Source organism: Coffea arabica, chromosome 4c (genome assembly GCF_036785885.1).
Source record: "Coffea arabica cultivar ET-39 chromosome 4c, Coffea Arabica ET-39 HiFi, whole genome shotgun sequence".
Classification (NCBI taxonomy): domain Eukaryota; kingdom Viridiplantae; phylum Streptophyta; class Magnoliopsida; order Gentianales; family Rubiaceae; genus Coffea; species Coffea arabica.
Genome location: NC_092316.1, coordinates 2902247 through 2922808, shown reverse-complemented (window position 1 = coordinate 2922808; position 20562 = coordinate 2902247). Strand labels below are relative to the sequence as shown.

Here is a 20562-nt window from a genome sequence, read left to right as displayed (position 1 = left end):
AATTTAGCATCAGTGATTCCAACTTGCATTAATTCGTTTTAATTTAGTTTTTCAAGTAGTTTTGGAGAATGGACGTATTTTAACCATGAATTTATATTATATATATAATTATTAGGTGTATATTTGATTACAAGTCTAATACTTTTGGTACATTTTTTATGATTGCCCAAATATAACCGATAACTTAATTTTAATATTTCTGAAACTTATAATAATATAAAATAATTAAACGTCATGCTAACGTCAGCGCATTTTTTAGAACGATCTGACCAGTTGACTCCCTACCTAATAGTTTAGTCGAGTTACTATCCGATCCGAGTTTAACAACATTAGATTGCACCCCCTAAAATTATTGGTGTTAGATTGTTCTTTTCTTTCTTTTTATTTTTTGGCCTTGTCGTTATTATTGGATCATCATCAATGCTTAATGTCACCTTACACAATTACAGATGCGATTCAATAATTGGAATTGATGAGATCATAGCAACTCCCTTGCACGTCCCCGCCTAATTTTGGGATGGTCGCTCTTTCCCCAAAGCTACCACAACAAGAAGATCAGATGGATTGACAGCATTGGTTACCGGGCCCAGCTGATGCTTTCTCCTAATTTTTTGTTCAAGTTGTTGCGTTAAGCAAATGACAAGAATAGAAGAAGAGTGGTCAAGTGTAGTTGAGCAATTGGACTGGGCCTCATTCAAATGCTGTGCTTAAACTTACAGCTGTCAATTGGCAACAAGGGCCTCAAATTTTTTGTTCCAGTAGGCCCCTTCAATTTGTCCATAATATAAGCCAAGAAATAAGAACATATTTGGAGTTTAAATAGTACTCATTCCGTCTCATTTTAACAGTTCCGTTTCTTTTTTTATACAATTTAAGAAAAAATAGTTAACTTTGTTGGAAAAGTAAATTTAAATTGTTATTTTTCTAAAATACCCTCACATTAAATATGATACAACTTTATGGGAACTTGAATTGACGGTAAAAAAAGAATTAACTCTCATTAAATGGGGTAGGTTTATAGTAACAACTATTTACATTGAATAAGGGTATTTTAGAAAAATTAAAATACAACTATATTCTTCAATTGAAAAGTGAACTACAATTTGGGACAGATGAAAAAGAAATATAGGACTATAAAAGTGGGACTGATAGAATATATTTTTACCCCTACATTTTTAGTATAGGCATTTTTCACAAGTTCGGATAGAGTATCAGTGCTTTAAATCTGTAGATGTCAAGAGGGGTCCAATTCACATATAATCATAATTCAAAGATGTCTTGAAAGTTATAATCATCAGCCGTGTGCTTTTTGCAACCGAATAGCAAATTCATTTGCCGACATCTTGATGCTGTTTTCGAGCATCACGAAATAATTAAGGGTCAGCCAACAAAATGGTTCAAAAAGAGGGAAGAAAGAAAAAGAAGAAGAATCAAGGTAAAAGTCTGTGCCAACAGGTAAAAGGTAAATTAAAATAACTCAAACTAAATAAAGAGAATAAAGATGAGAGTTGAACCGGGTTCAGAGAAGGATCACAGGCATTACCAGTTCACCTTATCCGAGTAAAAAAGGAGCATCAGCATACGTTAGTGAAGGACCTTGGGTTAAAGCAATAATGATTCCACGTAAACCCGAAGGTGATGACCTGAATAGACCTCGACCGGTCTATTAATAAACCCAAATGCATCTCAACCGTAGTAGGGTGCATTTGATAAAATTGAAGCATGAAATTTAAATTTATTGAACGGTTGAATATTAAATCTAATATATTTGAGTGTATATTACATTTAATGATAAGTGAATAATTTATCATTTAATTTTAAGAGCAAGTTTTACGTAAGAAATTCAGTGTCACTTAATTAATTTAAATGTTCGATTTTTAGTTATCAAACGGTATAAATATATTAAAATCTGAATTCATTAAATTTAAGTGATAAACTGAATTATCAAATAAGGCCGTGGCCTTTTCTTGTGTCTTGCCGGACACAAACACTGCTGTCCCATTTTTGTTTGCCTAACAAATTTGTACCATGGTAATTCGTTTTTAATTAGCCAGCCAAAAGTTAGATTCCAATTTATGACTTGCAAAAAAAAAAAAAAAAAAAAGCGGTTATGAGTCTCAGTCAAAAAGGGCGAGAAAGGCATTACCGTCGCGACAGATACATCACAGGATTCGCGCGCTCTTTACTTTTTTTCTTTTGACCAAACCAACGTAAATATTGTACAACTAATCTATTGGCTTGATCCTACGTTACGTTAACAATTTATCAGAATCGGTTTAAAAAAGGATATCAATTACGGTTGTTGGGCAGCCCTGAACGCGGAACCGCCCACCTTAAATTCACTAACATCCAAATCCCACCAACTCCAATACAGTCCATTTATCCCAACCCATTCAGACTGCCCGACCCAAACATGCCGCAACTTTTCTTCATCCAGTGCGTGGTAGGCCCTACCACAAGTCAGCCCAACAACTCCCACACGTCAACCTCTCCCACTCTTCCGCAAGAATCCCTTTCAGGATTGGCAGAAGTGGAAGTAGAACCCTTCTTAATTATAGTGGAGTAGTAAGTATTTCCCATAAAACAAAAAAAAAAAGTCATCTTATATATATATAATTCCCATCTTTTAAAATTCTTTTTTTTCTCAATGTTCTGATTCTTCCATAAAGGATTGGATCATTTTCCTCAAGGAGCGAAGATCTATATTCATCATAAATATGGATATTACATAGATGAATTGTATACATTCACAATGTATGTAATAATTGAAAAAAAAATATTATTCATGCTCCAATTTTTATTAATCACACTTTCACTATCATTTTTATCACATAATTTTTATTTACTAAATTATATTATAAATTATAAAATAAAATAATGAGAGTGTAACTAGCAGAAAATGGCGTGTGAATACTACTATTTTTGTAATTGAAATTCATCTCAATTCTTTTTTTTTTTTGGGTAGTATATACAAGTTTAATCCGATAAATATTACTTATAGTATATGGAAAAAGAAAAAAATGTATTTCCCCGTTACGCCCCTGACGGATATATATATATATATGGACTCGGGGCATGGTTGCAACCGTCCCGGGTAATTTTGGTTATTATCAACTGCGCGTAACTTTCTTTGTATATCGTGTAACTTTTTTTTCACAGGATGTATTTTCACAATAGATAGTGATGGATCCCACACTTGACGCGAAAATTAAGTTATATGATGTAATCTCAGCCGCACAAAATTTTGTGGGCAAATCTTGGCCCTTATGACCGTCCCTGCCCAAATCCATATATTTATATATATATCCCAAAGCCACCTAAGTTGGCCACCCCCCTCCATCCATATCGACCAACTTTATTGTTGAATAGCTCTCCTAAGTTTTCCTACCCACCGATTCAACCACCGCAGAAATGCCATCAGAACCACCCCCAAACTTCTGGGGCGACATGCCGGAGGAGGAATACTACGCCTCCCAGGGCGTCCGCAACACCAAGTCCTACTTCGACACCCCAAACGGAAAACTCTTTACACAGTCATTTCTTCCACTGGACCCTCAAGAACCCATCAAGGGTACGGTGTACATGAGCCACGGTTACGGCTCCGACACCGGCTGGCTCTTCCAGAAGATATGCATGAGCTATGCCACCTGGGGATACGCCGTCTTCGCCGCCGACCTCCTTGGTCATGGCCGGTCGGAGGGCATCCCGTGCTACCTCGGCGATATGCAGAAGATCGCCGGTGCGTCGTTGTATTTTTTCAAGAGCATGAGGAACAGTGAAGAGTACAAGCATTTGCCGGCCTTTCTGTTTGGGGAGTCAATGGGTGGACTGGCTACTTTGCTCATCTACTTCCAATCTGAGCCTGACACCTGGACTGGAGTGATCTTTTCGGCCCCACTTTTTGTCATCCCCGAACCGATGCAGCCATCCAGGGTAGTCTGCTACTCTTCTCACGTCCTCCATTTTTTAATTTTTTTTTGTTTGGGGGGGGGGGGGGGGGGGGGGGGGGGGGGGGGCGGGGGCACTGCTACTCTGACGGGACGGGATAATGGAAGATGAGGCAATTAGTAGTACTATTTGGTTACAACTTTCTAGGCCTTTAAAAGGAATGTTTTATTTATAAATTCAATTGTTTTTTTTTCAAAAAAAAAAAGGTTTGAATTTTGTTTTATGTCAAATTTTAGCATTAAATTTGGAAAGAATCTAATATTGCTAAACATTTGCTAATACATGCATAGTATTTGGTTTGGTGGGAAGTAGGGAACATGGTCGGTGCTTGCCACTTTATTTTGATGGGTCTATTTTCACGGGTCGAATGCCCTGATCATCTAACTGCAAAATTTGCAAATATTTTCTTTCTCTTTTTTTTTTTCTAACCAAACATGAAATGTTATTATGTATTGAAGGTGCGGCTATTCGTGTATGGATTGTTATTTGGCATGGCGGATACGTGGGCAGCAATGCCAGACAATAGGATGGTGGGAAAGGCTATAAGAGACCCTGAGAAGTTGAAGATCATCGCCGGAAATCCAAGAAGATATACAGGTCCGCCCAGGGTCGGGACCATGAGGGAGCTCGTGAGGCAAACTGAGTACGTACAGAACAATTTCCACAAGGTGACGGTGCCATTTTTGACCGTTCATGGGACTTCTGATGGGGTCACTTGCCCGTCCGGCTCCAAAATGCTGTACGAGAAAGCTAGCAGCCAAGATAAAACCTTGAAGTTATACGATGGGATGTACCATTCGTTGATTCAAGGGGAGCCCGACGAGAGTGCAAACCTTGTGTTGGCTGACATGAGGGCTTGGATTGATGAGAGGGCTCAGAAGTACGGTCCAAAAGCAAAACGTAATGGATACTCGTAGGGGTTCTCAAAAAAAAAAAAAAAAAAAAAAAGATTGTTGAAAAACTTTATATTGATTAATACGAGTGGGAGGGGCGTAGAGGCATTATTATTATTATGGCTTGTAATTAATTTAACGTACTTAAATGTTAAGCTGAATCGAAAGTGTTCTTCTATTTGTACGAAAAAGTTATGCTGGTGAATTGTCTTCAATTGGAAGCGATGGTTTTTCTGTTTGATTATCACAGATATTCGATTGCTTACGGCACAGGCTTGCAAACTTTCCGACAATTTGGTAGTGAGCTGTTTATTTTGTGAAGACTACTGTCTCCAACTCCAATTAGTCTTGGACAGTGGTGGTAGGTAAAGTTGTTGGAAAGTTATTCCAAAGGCCTACCTATCGCAGAGTTGGGACGCACTATTATATCACAAGAATCAGTCAATCACCAATTTTATTCCCCAAAAACAAGCGACGTCCATCTCAAGTTTCAAATAACATCAACCTTTTTTTTTTTTTTTCTTTTTTTGAAGATAAAGAAGAAAAAAAAAAAGAGACACCGACTTTTGTTTTCTTTGTTTTTCATTTCGGAGCATTAGATGTCAACTTCACTCACCAACTTCCGATTTTGACGTCTGAAAGCACAAAATCTTCTTTGAGGTTTTTCACCATCCACTCCGACGGAGGGCCACCAAAGGTAATCGATTCATCGATTCGGCTGTCTAATTTTAGCCAAGGCATTAGCTTCCCGAAGGGATGCAGAGTTATATAAGAACAAAATCAAGCAAGCAACCGTTTAAACATTTCACTTGGTACTGATTTTAAAAACCATATGAAAGCTGTCCAGAAATCGAATACAAATGTCAGATTTTGCCCGGGTGGTTCAAGTCCAGGGACTGTTATCATGACAATCATCTTCGTGCTGGCAAAACTTTCACATTGCTTCGGAGACCTGACCCCCACAAGGATAATATGATATGTAGGATTCCTGGAGGGATTGGAACAGCACACACTCGACTAGAATCTGCAATTGATTCGTTCATTTAATCAATGATTCATACTGTGCTCAAAGAAGAAGACATTGCTATTAGTGACGGTTAAATCTGTGTCTCTTGTAATGGATTAATAGGCACGGCCAGTTATCAACAGTATGCCGTACCAGCCTGTGCTACTTCAAGATACAAACAGTGCAGACTTTAAGCATCTAGCGAGACTCCAGAGATCACAACTAGGGGACGGGGCAGATTTTCTTACCGTCTATAGCTCCTTCGTCAATATTTTAGACATGTTTTAATTTATAATTTTCCCCAACGCCCCACTCCATCAACTCCGGCCTTGCACAAAACCAAAACTCTCTTTTCGGCTTCCTAAAATTGCTATATCATGACTGATGACGTTTAGAGAAGTAACTCGCCTCACACTTCCTTGCATGGAAGTTCAAACACAATACGCTGGTGACCCCAGCCAAGTCTTTCTTTGAGCCACTGGCCCCTGAATACAGATTTACATGGTACTGATTGATCACAAGATTCATAAAGCAAGATGAAACATGACATGAATGCCCAAATGACTTTATAACACACGATCGATCAACAAGTGTTTTAAAGTTCAAGCACCTCGTACAGAATCTACTATTTAAATGCCTTATAGAGAGAAAAGATGGAAAGCAAGGGATAAAGAAGAAAAATGTTTCGTGTATCATACAGCAATGACCTTGTGATGGTACAAACTCATGCATTCTTTGAGGGCCATGAAGCTTGTGCCGACATGATGATTCCGACAATGACTCCAAACAGTCCAAGTGCGCTACCAAAAATTTCGATAACCAGAATCTTAACAAAAAGTGTGGAGTTCTGTGCATCAGACAAAGCACAGCTGCTTCCAATTATTCCCACACATAACCTTTGTCAAAGATCACAAGAGAAACAGCAAGATAAAACATGTTATCAAAATGAAGCAGACATTGCTTTATGCTCAAGGTCACCAGAAACATATAGAAAAACCAAGAAACTTACCCACAGACAAGATTTGCAAAGCCCACAATTATTCCTGAAGCAAAGATGGAGTAGCCTGCTCTAAGGGATTCTGGAGCATATATCTGGGAAGTAGGGACACTCTCTAACTTTGTCTGAAGAATGATAGCCACAATAACTCCATATATAGCTACAGCCTCACAAAAAATTACACTGAACAGAAAATAAAATGAGATTGAAGCAGCTTAAAAAATCATTTGCAGCACCAAGATAGATGTACAAATTCATAAATATAAAAAAAATTACCCCTAATCAAGAAAATACAATTAGGTGATAATTATTACAAAATAACACAATCACAATCCAGAAGTTCATTATTCTTCAAATATAAACAACACATCTAGCATTACCTAACAGTCACCATAGGCAGAATTTGGAGCCAGATGAATGACGCTACATAAAAGCATGGCTCGAAAAAACTGTATTGGGTTACAAAATAGTGACAAAAGCAAAGGTTTTCAGCCCAACGGCATTTCTGTTGACTTCAGCATATATTTTATGATTAGAAAGGTGAAAACTGGGAAATGTTTGTTTTCTGGCTCTCAACAAATGGTGTTCCATAAGAAACTACCAAATCAATTCTCAGACACAAATTATTTATCCAACCTAATGTCTTGAGATCTAATTAGACACTTTAAACAAAAGGTGTCTGAAGTCAGGACCCAAGTTCATTCTTTCTTTTATCATTTTCTTTTCACACTGAAAGTCCCCTAGGAAGTAAGTTACTTCTTTAGCATATAGAATATACAAATAGAGGACCCCTAGTAAATTTGTCAGTTTTATAGTCCTGAAAGAGTCTGTCGACATACACCAATCTTGTTTAATTTCATGGTAATAAATGCAAAGTAGGAATAAACATTTCATCCTCCTCTAGAACAAATGCATGTTTCCTTGACAATTCTAACACTTAGAAACAAGACACAGAAAAAAGATATCCATCCCCAAAAATGATTAGACAAAAACGTTAAACCAGATAAGTGCAAGAGAATAGTTAAAGAAAATACCAAAAGAAACCAAATAAATGCAAAGAAGACAAGAAAACGATTTTTTTGAAACTCTATTTAACTTTTGAATGCTGTTACAAGAAGACTAAGAGAGAAAGGAAAGAAATATCTGAGATGTATATCAATGGGAAAAATAAAGCTAGTTCCATAGCATAGCCACCAGATTTAGCTTGAAAAGAGTTCATTATTAACATTGGCACATATTAACTGGCCTCCACCACCTTGGCCAAGCAAAAAGGGGAAAAAAAATCAAGAAGAGATCTTTGTAATGGCTGACTAAGATAAAAAATTTAACTATTTTTTCCATCATGAGAACTGGGAATATAACACTCTCAATCATAGCAATAATACATCTTAGACGTCATGATAAACTCATATGTGAACATTGTTTATTGTTTGTTTTGAATCATAAGGTCCGGATGGAAAACCTGTTTATACAGAAACCCCCCACCCCAAAACAAACAAAAAAAAAAGGCATTTGCACTAGGGCAAAAAAATCAATGACATAATCCAAGTCACGCTCCTCACGGTTTAACACCTGTCATCAAATCTTGTTTAATCAAATCTATCCTCAACCCCCCCCCCCCCCCCCCCCCAAAACCCCAAAAAAAAGGCCTAATTTTCAATAACCAATGTTAGCATTACTTCTATTAACTGGTAGAAAACCATAAGAAGTACATTTCACGTGCTCTAGATTTTGAATCACAAATGTTGCATTGTTTGTCCATAGGTATCTGTTAGCAACGATCTAGTTCATTTCATTTAAAGAAATCTTTGTGATGACACTTTTAGATAAAAAACACACATTCTTACAGCTGCAATGATAACATTACACAGCAGAAGCTCCTGCTACTAATCAATGCCATGTTCATGAAAAGCAAGACCTAACCGGAACATTGTTGAGGAAATGAAAAGCAGAAAGGAAGGAATAATCTCAAACTTTACACGGCCTCATCCAATTCTGACTCTGGCATAGCAGTAGAAGACATTAAGCTAAGGCTCATTAGATAACTCAATACGTTCGAATTTACACTTTTACCATCACTTTACCACTTCAAATCAGAACATGCATTATCAATTATATTCACCACCGGAAAGGCAAATAATTTAACCCACAAAACATGTTTATAACGATAATAAAGAAAAGGAATTATCACCTGATAAGATTTTTTGATGTAATGCGAGGGGCTTTAATAGCCGCACCAATTAAACTGCTTCCAGTTATAAATATCCCCCTGTAAACAATAATTGCACCCGCAAATAATAGCTTTCTTCAATTTCAGCTATCACAAATCTTGTACAATTGAAACGCTAGTGAATTTTGAAGATAAGAGATTACAGCAGAAGTTAGTATACCAAGCAGCGCCGAGGACAGAGACACCGATGGCGATGGCGATTCCGATGGCGGAGAAAGTGTAGGGCGAGATCTGAACCAAAGCCCGCGACCATGAGCTCGAAGACTCCATGGTTAACAATTTTTTTCCACCAGGAACAAAACCTTTGTATCCTAACAAATTCGGGAGAGATTTTAATCAGTCTCGATCGATGGATAGGGGAACCATGTTGACGATTGGATGTCCTAAACTGTCACTTAAAATTGCGCTCGAATTCGGGCTTTGTAACACTAGTCACAATGATAGTATCTTAGATGGGCTTGATCCAGAAGTTCTCAGCCCAATTTCTGACAACGGGTTCCTAGGCGTCCAAACTCCAAACCAGTCGCTGCACGGCCTACTATTTAACCCACGGATAGCAGAAGATCCAGAGCACGTTTAAAATGGTAAGCTAATGGTTTTAGCATTCCTCACCTGACCTTTTGTTCTAATTTCAAAATGCCACAAATGAATATTTTTCTTTAACAAATTAATGCAGTAGTTGTTTTAATCAATTTATGAAATTTTTTCTGAAAAACAAATTACTTGCTAGGAGAATAAATATTTTTATATATATATATATATTTAGTTTAAATTGCTATTTAACCAAAAATAATTCCTTAAAGAAAGTGTGAAAACAGCAATAAATTTGTCATTTCATAATATATACTGCGATATTTTTCAGAGATTAAAAGTGGTAAGGCATTCAATTTTCGAAGGTCGACTTTGTAACCTTAAAATGTTAGTTGGCAGTTTCAGTCATTTTGAACGACCAAAAAAGTGATATTTTAGTATGCTAAAATTAGCAAACACGATGAATTGTGGCTTTCAAAATTTTAAAGTTACCACTCTGTATTAGGCTTTAGATGTAGTTTATAGAACAATTAGTTTTTGGTTGTTTTGGAATGAAAATTGCATAAACAATTATTGGCATTTTAGAAATAAAAGAATCGAATTCAAGAGTTCAGTTAAAAGGAAGGAAAATTAAGCATCTTCATGCATCCAATAACATTTGTTACAACTTAAATTTGCATTGTAATAATTCTAACACTGAGCAAGTTAATTTAAACAAAACGCAATAACATGAATTTAATTAATATGGAAAGAAAAAAAACACAGAAGCATGCATAAACAATAATAGCTCTGTTTGGATTGCATTTTTCTGAAATTTTTATGAAAAAATTATTATAGTCATTTGATATATATAAAATTAAAAAAATTAAAAATTATGTTCATGAAAACTTCGTTTTTTTTTTTTTGAAAAAATTACTTTTTTTTTTCCGGCAACGATAGATGTTGAATAACCTACTTTAACCTAGTCTAAGAGAAGGGACAAGGAGATGGTCAACTAAGACCAGCCACATATTGTGACCAAATTATGGGAGATAGGGGTTGATTTCTGACCTCTAACATCATCATTATGATGATGACCACTGGACCAAATGGCCAGTGGCGAGAAAATTGCTTTCCAAACAAAGCAATTATAGTAAGTAAATCAAAGTGTCCAGCCCCCACGTGAATGGGCTGGTGGTTGGCGCCTCTTCCTCCGGACAGTCAGGTCCTGGGGTCGAACCTCCGCAGCAACATCGGCTTCTCCGTGCATCTAACGTGCTAGGTCGAGTTGGGGCGCTTGGCCGGGCCGAAGTGGGATTAGTCGGGCCGCCTTTACGGACTTGACCCGGACACCCACTCCGTCGACAAAAAAAAAAAAAAAAAAAAAAAAAAGTAAATCAAAGTGTCCAATTCGACTAGGGAAACAATTTGACGTCGGCATGTTGTACACGGACAAGTTGACGGGCCCAAACCTAACAGCAATTTGTCCGGAGGTAAGGGAGGATGTGGTCACACGTCAGGCTACGCTTTTTCTTTTGTTAGTCTGGAGGTCGATGATATTTTTGGCCAAATTGGTAGTACTATCATTACCCTTTTTAGTCCACGTGGACGCAACCTCCACCGTTGAATTGCACGGGACCAATAATGTCCGCTCGTGTCCCATGCGGTCACCCAAGCTTATGGAATATGTTGTGAGAATATGTGCCGCAACTGGCTTTCCATTCATCAAAATTTGGACCATTCCGGCCTTCCCTCAATTTTGTGTAGCAGTTGTCGAAATTGTTTTCTCTTTTTCTGTTGATTGACGTTGAACTCGGGGCTGTGAATTAACCAATTCGTTTTAGTAGCTTAGCAGCCTCAAAACTCGTCACCTGCAATGAAATTTAAAAACGTGCAATAGTATATATATATATTTTTTAATTTAGAAGTAGGATTCTCTTTTAGTAGTCCTTCTTGGTTTAGTTGGACTGTCTTTTAAATAGGATTAAAAACAAAAAAATCTTTATAGTATGCCTAATACACAGAAAAATCTCTCGTAGTTTCAAAACATATAAAACGACACCTCATATTTTGAATTAAATTATAAATTAACAGAATTCGTTAAATTTAACGGAATCCATTAAAATACATAGAAAAGTATCCCGCAGTTTCAAAACATACAAAACGACACCTCATGTTTTGAATTAAATTATAAACTAATAGAATTCGTTAAACTTAACGGAATCCGGTAAATTTAACGGAAAACTTAACAGAATCCGGTAAATTTAACGGCCTAGATCATCATTTTCGTTAAGTTTAACGAATTATATTAGTTTACAATTTAGTTCAAAATATAAGATATCGTTTTGCATGTTTTGAAATCACATGAGACTTTTCTGTGTATTAAGTATATCATAGAGGATTTTTTTTTTGTTTTTATCCCTTTAAAATAAGTTAAAAGTAAAATTAGTGGATATTATCGATTAGTACCTAAAAAAAAAGATTTTCTTATACTAGTACTAGTATATAAAAAGAAGTTGGAGTTTCATGTTATCTTTATTTCCTTCTCCCTCTTTATTGATGGAATAGTCTTTTGGGTCATATTTTTTACATATTAGTTGCATATAGTACTTCTAATTAATGCATCAGTGGCCACCGAATTCCCCTTCATGTCCTTTTCTGCATTTTCTTTGTTTTCTGCTGTTTCTTTGCTGGTAAAATTGACTTTTGCTATTATTTTTTTGGTGATTTGCCATCTGACATGCAATTAGAGCATTTATTATTATTAAATATCTATTATAGAATGCACGGTGACATCGTTATTTTTATAGTTATAAGTATATGATTTTTCTAAAAGGTGCTCTTAAAATGATCGTTAATACATTTAATATTCACCTAATTTATCATATATCTACATATACTAATAATGATTATCTTTTTTTTTTAACATTCATATATTTTTTCTTTTTAATCTTACCTATATTTTCTTATATTTATTTACTTTTTTAATTAATTTTATATTTTAAAAAATAAGTCATAGGGATTAAAGGACTATTACTGCAGAGTATACTTATAAATTAAGCAAATCTTCTCGCATTTAATTAGAAAAGAAATAAATAGCACCCGAGGGGCAAGAAGACAGGAGTATCAATTTCCAGAATCTTTCCTTAGTAGAATTTTTGTCGTCTACTGCATCGGTACTAGTAGGAGAGCGTGGAAATAGAGCAGAGAGGGGCCTGTTCCGCATAAATAATATACTCCCTCCGTCCACTCTGATAGTCCTGTATTCCTTTTTCATCTGTCTCAAATTATAGTCCACTTTTCAATTGAATAATATAGTTGTATTTTAATTTTTCTAAAATACCCTTATTCAATGTAAGTAGTTGTTACTTGTTACTATAAACCTACCCTATTTAATGAGAGTTGATTCTTTTTTTACCATCAATTCAAGTTCCCATAAAGTTGTACTGAATTTAATGTGAGGGTATTTTAGGAAAATAGCAATCTAAATTTATTTTTCCAATAAAGTTAACTACTTTTTCTTAAACTGTGTGAAAAAAGAAACAGTACTATCAAAAGGACTATTAAAATGGGACGGAGGGAGTACTATTTTTTTTTTCTCCTCGTGGCCCAATCCACAAACTAAGCCAGATATTCATCTATCACATGAGCTGGGGCCCGTCAGAATAATCAGTTCTGATTGAATTAGTAATATTATAACCTGCGATTTGATTTAATTCCTCCCCCTTGTACCGTGAGTCAATCAACTCGAAGATTGTACTTGTCCGTTTCTTTACTCCGCCAGGATCTCACAGTAATTAAGTATTAGTTTTTTTTTATTTTATGAAATTAAATCAGGAAAGTATATAAAAGTAAGGAGAGCAATGACAGCTAGTTGTAAGTGTGTAATAAAAATGAAAGTTTTGTTTTATGCGTGTTAATCTGTACCTAAAATGAGTACAGAAAGTTTATCGGTTATGACAAACAATGCCAACGCTGTTTTTTTTTTTTTTTAAATTTTATTTTAGGATGTGTATTGTTCGTCATTTTTTGGCTAAAATAAAACTTTTGATTTTGAGGATAAGGCCCCATTTGATAATCTAGTTCAAAATTTAAATTTAATGGATTCAGATATTAACATATTCAGATCATTTAGTAACAAAAAAAAAAAAGAACATCTAAGTTAAGTAAGTGGTACTAAATTTTTCAGACAAAACTTGCTCTAAAAATTAAGTGATAAGCTATTCACTTATCACTTAATGTGATATGCATTCAAATGTATTAGATTTAATATTTAATAATTTAATAGGTTCAAACTTCAGATTTTAAATTTCAAACTTCAATTTTATCAAACACACCCTAAGTTTCTTTAACATTCTGTAATTGTTGCTCGTCGAGAACAAAACAAAAAGCTTCTATACATGAGGGCAATTATACAGGGAACGTCATACCCTGAAAAGATTTTTGAATTTTTTTGGATAGAGCATTATTTGAAATAATCACTGTAGTACTTTTTGTGATGTGATATACGTAAGATAAAAATATGAGTTAAAAACATGTTTATAATGCAAACAAAATATTATTTGAAAAATGTGTTCCCAGATGAGGGAAAATTCAGGCCTTACTTAATCGTGATTTACTTTGCCCTTTGTGTTTTCCTTTTTTTTTTCTTCCAAAATCACCTTTCTCTGCTACTTTCATGGCTCCTCACGGTCTTATTAAAGTCATTTTTTTTTTTTTTAAATGATCTTATTCAAGTCGAGTGCCATATAAGTGTACGTTTGATTTCTGTTATATATTAATCCCCTGTCAATTCCCAGGCATTTAGTGTTGGTATTTTTTTGACTCTTTGCGTAAGCGAATATGAAATGAATCTAGCGGTGGTGGAAGGTGGCAGGAAATATTAAGATGGCAAATTTGCAGAAAGTGCCTCTCTCTTTCGGCCCTCTATCAAGTGCTCAATTTGGTCTCCTTTGAGCAATCAAACTTGACAGCCTAAATTGAGTTGTTGAAAAGGACCGAAGCTTTTCAACAACTTGCTCAATTTCTTGCCTCTGAACAATGAAATTCTGAAGAAGCAGATTAAGACCATTGTACCACCTAACCTTTAAGAATTTCCTTCAATTTTAAACGTGATTTTAATGCAACGCAACCCTTTTGTCCCGCTTAAGCGAAGACGCAACAATTGCTTTCTCCGTCCCAAACTTTTGATCACGCATAGAAAATTCAACTCTATCTTTTTTTTTTATTTTTTATCAATAGTGCTTTGATTGTGGTATTTGAACATTTTTTTAATCTTATTTTTCAAAATTCAAATTTTGGATTCGAATGTAACATGGCATTTGATTAAAAATAGAGATAACTAGCCTGTTTGGAACCTGATTTTTTTGGACGTTTGTCTAAAATTTTACTGTAATATACTGTAAAAATTTTGTAGAAGATTTACATTAGGGGGAAAAAAAAAGGACAAAAAAGCGTTTTAACTTTTTATATAGGACTCAAAATAGAAAGTAGGACAAAAAAATTTGGAACGAATGAAACGTGTCTTATTCCTTTCCTTGTTTCCCAATATGCTATTTTGTTGCTTTGTGCCGTCTTTGTTTCTTCTCTGTTCTGACTTTGTCAGTCAAAGTATGAATTTTCAACATAATTTGATAGTATACAGTTTAGTCAAAAAAAAATTAAAAAAACTGTGTAATGAATATTGCATAGTCTACCGTACTCTTGCGCTCAATTCTTCTACGCTATACTAACTTGTAACGATCTTTTCATTTGCCAAAATGAGCTTTACAAAATTGAAAATAAATTTAGATCAAAATCATTTATTGTATAGTACTTTTTTTTCCCCCCGTATTTACTGTTTTAAAGTTGAAAAGATCTCAAAGGTATTTTGGTAAATTCATCGAAGTCAATTCTGGAGGTGGGGAAAAAAACAATAAATGATTACCGGTTTGTTTAGATCAACTTAGGTAGGTGATTTTTCACATGATTCACTCGCGTTTCCGGTTTGTTTCCTACTTTTCTTTTCCTCTCATTTCGGTATATCGTATTTCTTTCAGAATTTTCTCCCACAAACAATAATAACTAGAATGGCTCTACCAATCAGCATAAACTAAGAATTAGTGTATTACCGTTCCATTCGGGGATATCTCCTAAAATTTTTAACAATACTCATAGGACATTTATTAAAAATATTTTAGAAATTAAAAAGGTAAATAAATATAAATAAGGATAAAAAAATTAAATAAAAAGATATACAAATATAAGAGAAAATAATAATTATTACTATATATTCTATATATAATATGTTAAGTGAATATTAGATATTTTGACGAGTAGGACAGCCGTTGGAGAAAAAACCAATTTTTAAAAGCATTAGGAGTGGCTAATGACCTATTGCAACTTGAAGAATTGTTAATACAGAGTGATCAATCAAAACCAGTAACATCAGAGTCTTACTGGTTCTAACCTTCTTTAGCATTAATTTTTTACCATCGTCTTTGTCTCTCGAGTCTTTGTATTTCTCAACCTTCACGAGAAGGGTTTTCATTCTTCGCCTCTTCTGTACGATATATATATATATATACACACACACACGCGCGCGCTCCAGGGCTTAGAGTAAAAGATATTTTATTAAAGTATCTTCTTCCTCCATAATTTAGCCTCTGCGGGAAAGCATTCTTCCTTCCTCAATCTCGGGCAACCCAAAACCTTATCCCTCTCTTCTTCACTCTCTCTCTCTCTCTCATGGTCTCTTCATAAAAATTCAATTTTTGGGTGAACTTCTTGAGGGGATTTAAGGGATAGAAAGGGAGGAGGGAGAGAGCAAGAAGAGAGGCTGAAAAAGAAAAAATGCAAGCTGTTTTTCAGACAAAAGGGCTTCTTTCTCTACCTTCAAACCCCAAAACCAGGGCTTTGCTCAATCCACCACAGCAGGGTTTAAGGCATAGGTTTAGCCCTTTCAATCCCTTGAAAAACAAACCGTTTTCAGGTCTCTCTGTAAATCTTAATGGGTTCCAAAAATTTCAGGGCTTTGCCACAAAGCCTAATTTAATTACCCCAAAAAATAGAACTTTCCATGTTTGCAGGGCTGAGGCTGCTGCTGCTGCTGCAACAGGAGCCGACGGCCAGCCAATTTTTGGCCAGCCCGAGCCACCCAAGTTTTTGGGTATAGAGCTTAATACCCTTAAGAAGATTTTACCTCTTGGCATGATGTTTTTCTGTATTCTCTTCAACTATACAATTCTTAGGGACACCAAAGATGTGTTAGTGGTGACAGCTCAGGGGTCAAGTGCTGAGATTATACCTTTCCTGAAAACTTGGGTGAATTTACCTATGGCTATCGGGTTCATGTTGTTGTACACAAAAATGGCTAATGTGTTGTCAAAGGAGGCTCTTTTTTACACCACAATACTTCCCTTTATTGCCTTTTTTGGGGCATTTGGGTTTGTTTTGTACCCTCTCAGCAATTTTTTTCACCCCACGGCTCTTGCTGATAAGCTTCTGAATATACTTGGCCCAAGATTTCTAGGGCCAATTGCTATTATGAGGATCTGGAGTTTCTGTTTATTTTATGTCATGGCAGAGCTTTGGGGAAGTGTGGTCATTTCGGTGCTTTTTTGGGGGTTTGCTAATCAGGTAACTATCTCAGCCCATGAGTAGGCATGGCTGTATATTAAGAATTATCTCTCTTCCGGATTGTGTTAAAAGATTTCATTCTCTTGAGCATCTGAAACTGGCATATTTATCTTCCCCGTTAATTATTGTTTCGTGGGGATTCCAGTTGTTCAGTACTTCAGTTTATTATCTTTACGGAAATCAAACTACTAAAGTTGATGTTGCACATGCTAGATTCTTCATAACTGTTCTTTTCTCATCTATTATTAGGTTGTGTTGAACATTTTCAAATCTGCGTTTAAATTCTTGTTTTCCTGTCTATATAGGAAGTTATACTTGGTTTGCATAGGCCTTTATTTATTCACGGATTCATATTGTTATTCCAATATATGATTTTGACTGTCCAGCAGGGTTAATATCTTGATGTGGATAACAGTGACTTTTTGCAATGTGCTTTACATACAAAGCCAAAAAGCTGTCCCTCTCTTCTCTCAAAAAATTTCTACAGTGTGCATTTTGCCGCCTCTCTTTGATGTCTTGGATTGGTGAGGTTGGTTGAGTTGGGCTAATTTGGGATATAGTTCCTCGTAGACAAGCACAAAAGCCGTCATACTTTGGCTCATATATAAAATTTTCTATTTCCTGCTAAACTGAGCCGTAAGCCCAGAAAAAAAAAACGAAAAACTGGTTCTACATGTTTTGTATTGACATTATTGGTACAGTCCTCCCCTCCCTTTGACCCGTGGTTGGAAATGATCAATTAATGTTTTATTTATTCATTGTATTATGTTATTGTTGTGGTGGTGAACTAACAGGCCAGTTCTCAAGTTTATCTATCGGTTTCTACCTAGCTTTGATGATTTTTGTTTTACCATCACTTGATAAAATTTAAGTTACTGGTGATACTGGTAAATAAATAGATGCAATTGAATTTGCGTGAGTTCTTTGTTATATTTCTGCAATTAACTTTGCTGGATGCTTTGTTGTTGCAGATAACTACCATTGAAGAGGCTAAAAGATTCTATCCTCTGTTTGGACTGGGAGCCAATATTGCCCTTGTTTTCTCTGGGCGGACGGTGAAATACTTCTCTAATTTGAGAAAGAATTTAGGTCCTGGAGTTGATGGTTGGGCCATCTCCTTGAAAGGAATGATGAGCATTGTTGTGCTGATGGGGGCTGCCATCTGTTTCTTCTATTGGTGGGTGAATCGCAATGTGCCTCTTCCTACCCGTAGCAAGAAGAAGAAGGTAATCTACAAGGATGCTGTTTTTTCTTTATATATAACTGATTCACGGGTAGCTTTTGCTGCTTGATAATGTCCTTCTTGGTGCAATTATTAACTATGATGTTAACTTTGACAGGAGAAACCAAAGATGGGGACAATGGAGAGTTTGAAGTTTTTGGTGTCTTCTAAATATATTAGGGATCTTGCCACTTTGGTTGTTGCATATGGCATTAGCATTAACCTTGTAGAGGTTACATGGAAATCCAAGCTCAAAGCTCAGGTATAACTAAATGTGGCTTTCTAATCCATGGTAATCTGTCCTCCTATCTGCTTGTAGACTTATTCTTTTAGTACTATGCAGTTTCCTAGCCCAAATGAGTACTCATCCTTCATGGGTGACTTTTCAACTGCTACCGGAATAGCAACTTTCACGATGATGCTTCTGAGTCAATGGATTTTTGACAAATATGGCTGGGGGGTGGCAGCCACAATTACACCAACTGTTTTGCTCCTGACAGGAGTTGGCTTCTTTTCCTTGATATTGTTTGGTGACCCTTTTGGGCCTTCTCTTGCCAAGTTTGGGCTGACTCCACTTCTTGCAGCAGTTTATGTGGGTGCGATGCAAAACATTTTCAGTAAAAGTGCCAAATACAGCTTGTTTGATCCGTGCAAGGAAATGGCCTATATTCCATTAGATGAGGAGACCAAGGTCTGATCCTTTATTTGCCATTTGGATTTCTTTCTTTTTAAGCTAAATAAAAGATTCAACATTCAAGATCTCAAGTTACAGAAATTCAATCATCATCATGAGTACATAGATGCAAAATGCAACAGCTAAGAAAGCACTACTAAAAAAGAAAGCATGTAGGCTTCCAATATCTAAAGTAGCTCGCATGATAGTAGGATCTGTCTAGTTTCAGGTTATGCTCAAATACAAACTTTTAGGGTTGAGAGACTAAAATAGCATTTTGAGCTCTAATGTTTGTTGCAAATAAACTCATTGTTGATTTTATTCTTGTATCAGATTAAAGGGAAAGCTGCAATTGATGTTGTCTGCAATCCATTGGGAAAATCTGGTGGTGCATTGATTCAACAGTTTATGATATTAACCTTTGGCTCACTGGCAAATTCCACTCCTTACCTTGGAGGTATACTTCTAATAATTGTTGGCGCATGGTTAGCGGCAGCCAGGTCCTTGGATGGCCAATTTACTGCATTGCGACATGAAGAAGAGCTTGAGAAGGAGATGGAGCGAGCATCTGTTAAAATCCCGGTCATGACTCAGAATGAGACTGGTAACGGTTCTCTTGCGAGTGGAGCAGCTCTAAATCCTGCTGAGGGTGGCCCTGCCAGCACTTCTGAGCCCTCCTCTCCTCGAAGTGTGTGATAATATCGTTGAATTAGTTGCTGAACGTGAGACCATAAGGAAATGAAAGTGGAAGTTTTTGTGGTGGTTGCGGTGCTCCTGAGTTCACTACTTAAAGGGGGGATTTCAAAGGTGGTGCAGGTAGGATTTGGATTAATTCATACTTTTACAGAATAATCAAAAACTATAAAGATGTAATCAGCCAGCTTATTGTAGTTCATTTGATTCTTCTCCATGCTTTTACTTACCATTGAGAAACATTTGTTAGATACGTTGATGTAGAATGCAGAATATTTAAGATTTTAACTCGAGAATGCATAATGGTTCAGGCATGTTAGTTAGTGTAATTACATCCCCTCTTAGTGGTTGTCTCGCTAGAAAATTCAAGCTTCAGTGGTTGTTTCTATTTTCTTCCACAATCTCTCTCTGCAGCTGTTGTATTTTTTATGAGAAAACGAGTGAGCTGGTGTGTCTTGTATATCATAACGGTCTATCTGGGTAACTGTCTTGTATATCACAATGGCTTGTCTTCCTGGCATGGCAATGTGTGAATGCACAGGGGGGGTCTGAGTGTTTGCCGTGGTGCATACAACGCTGAGAACATTTCTCTCAAGCAAGCAATGGATTCAATGATAATATAGCAGGCATAGGACTGGGCTAGGCACAAAAAAGCTGTTCAATCTACCAACTAGGGTTACCATTGGGTTGCTAAAATGAGGCCAACTTTTGATGGGCAACAATCTGAAAGGCCCAAATCCGGTAGCATTCGGATATATATATATATATTTTTT

At 36.1% G+C, this 20562-nt stretch overlaps 3 protein-coding genes across 3 annotated transcripts; 2 read left to right on the top strand and 1 right to left on the bottom strand.

Moving 5' to 3' along the window:
* Nucleotides 1–3315: 3315 nt before the first annotated feature.
* Nucleotides 3316–5085, top strand: LOC113739620 (caffeoylshikimate esterase-like). Its single transcript, XM_027266888.2, has 2 exons — nucleotides 3316–3933; nucleotides 4407–5085. The coding sequence occupies exons 1-2, from the start codon at nucleotides 3412–3414 to the stop codon at nucleotides 4863–4865; spliced, it is 981 nt and encodes a 326-aa protein (XP_027122689.2). The 5' UTR covers nucleotides 3316–3411; the 3' UTR covers nucleotides 4866–5085.
* Nucleotides 5086–6391: 1306 nt separating this feature from the next.
* Nucleotides 6392–9478, bottom strand: LOC113739622 (V-type proton ATPase subunit c''2). The gene is made up of 4 exons (XM_027266889.2): nucleotides 9235–9478; nucleotides 9036–9113; nucleotides 6857–7027; nucleotides 6392–6743 (listed from the first exon to the last, which is right to left on the bottom strand). The coding sequence occupies exons 1-4, from the start codon at nucleotides 9342–9344 to the stop codon at nucleotides 6572–6574; spliced, it is 531 nt and encodes a 176-aa protein (XP_027122690.2). The 5' UTR covers nucleotides 9345–9478; the 3' UTR covers nucleotides 6392–6571.
* A 6706-nt stretch (nucleotides 9479–16184) lies between these two features.
* Nucleotides 16185–20103, top strand: LOC113739618 (plastidic ATP/ADP-transporter). The gene is made up of 5 exons (XM_027266886.2): nucleotides 16185–17201; nucleotides 18173–18427; nucleotides 18542–18685; nucleotides 18767–19114; nucleotides 19430–20103. Exons 1-5 carry the CDS (start codon nucleotides 16416–16418, stop codon nucleotides 19790–19792), a joined length of 1896 nt encoding a protein of 631 aa, XP_027122687.1. The 5' UTR covers nucleotides 16185–16415; the 3' UTR covers nucleotides 19793–20103.
* Nucleotides 20104–20562: the final 459 nt, after the last annotated feature.

Coding starts and splice junctions, on each gene's coding strand:
- LOC113739622 (XM_027266889.2), bottom strand. CDS start 9,344: ATGGAGTCTTCGAGCTCATGGTCGCGGGCTTTGGTTCAGATCTCGCCC. Junction 9,114..9,234: donor TCTGTCCTCGGCGCTGCTTG/GTATACTAACTT, acceptor TATTGTTTACAG/GGGGATATTTATAACTGGAA. Junction 6,744..6,856: donor TTTGCAAATCTTGTCTGTGG/GTAAGTTTCTTG, acceptor TCTTTGACAAAG/GTTATGTGTGGGAATAATTG.
- LOC113739620 (XM_027266888.2), top strand. CDS start 3,412: ATGCCATCAGAACCACCCCCAAACTTCTGGGGCGACATGCCGGAGGAG. Junction 3,934..4,406: donor AACCGATGCAGCCATCCAGG/GTAGTCTGCTAC, acceptor TATGTATTGAAG/GTGCGGCTATTCGTGTATGG.
- LOC113739618 (XM_027266886.2), top strand. CDS start 16,416: ATGCAAGCTGTTTTTCAGACAAAAGGGCTTCTTTCTCTACCTTCAAAC. Junction 18,686..18,766: donor AATCCAAGCTCAAAGCTCAG/GTATAACTAAAT, acceptor AGTACTATGCAG/TTTCCTAGCCCAAATGAGTA. Junction 19,115..19,429: donor CATTAGATGAGGAGACCAAG/GTCTGATCCTTT, acceptor TTCTTGTATCAG/ATTAAAGGGAAAGCTGCAAT.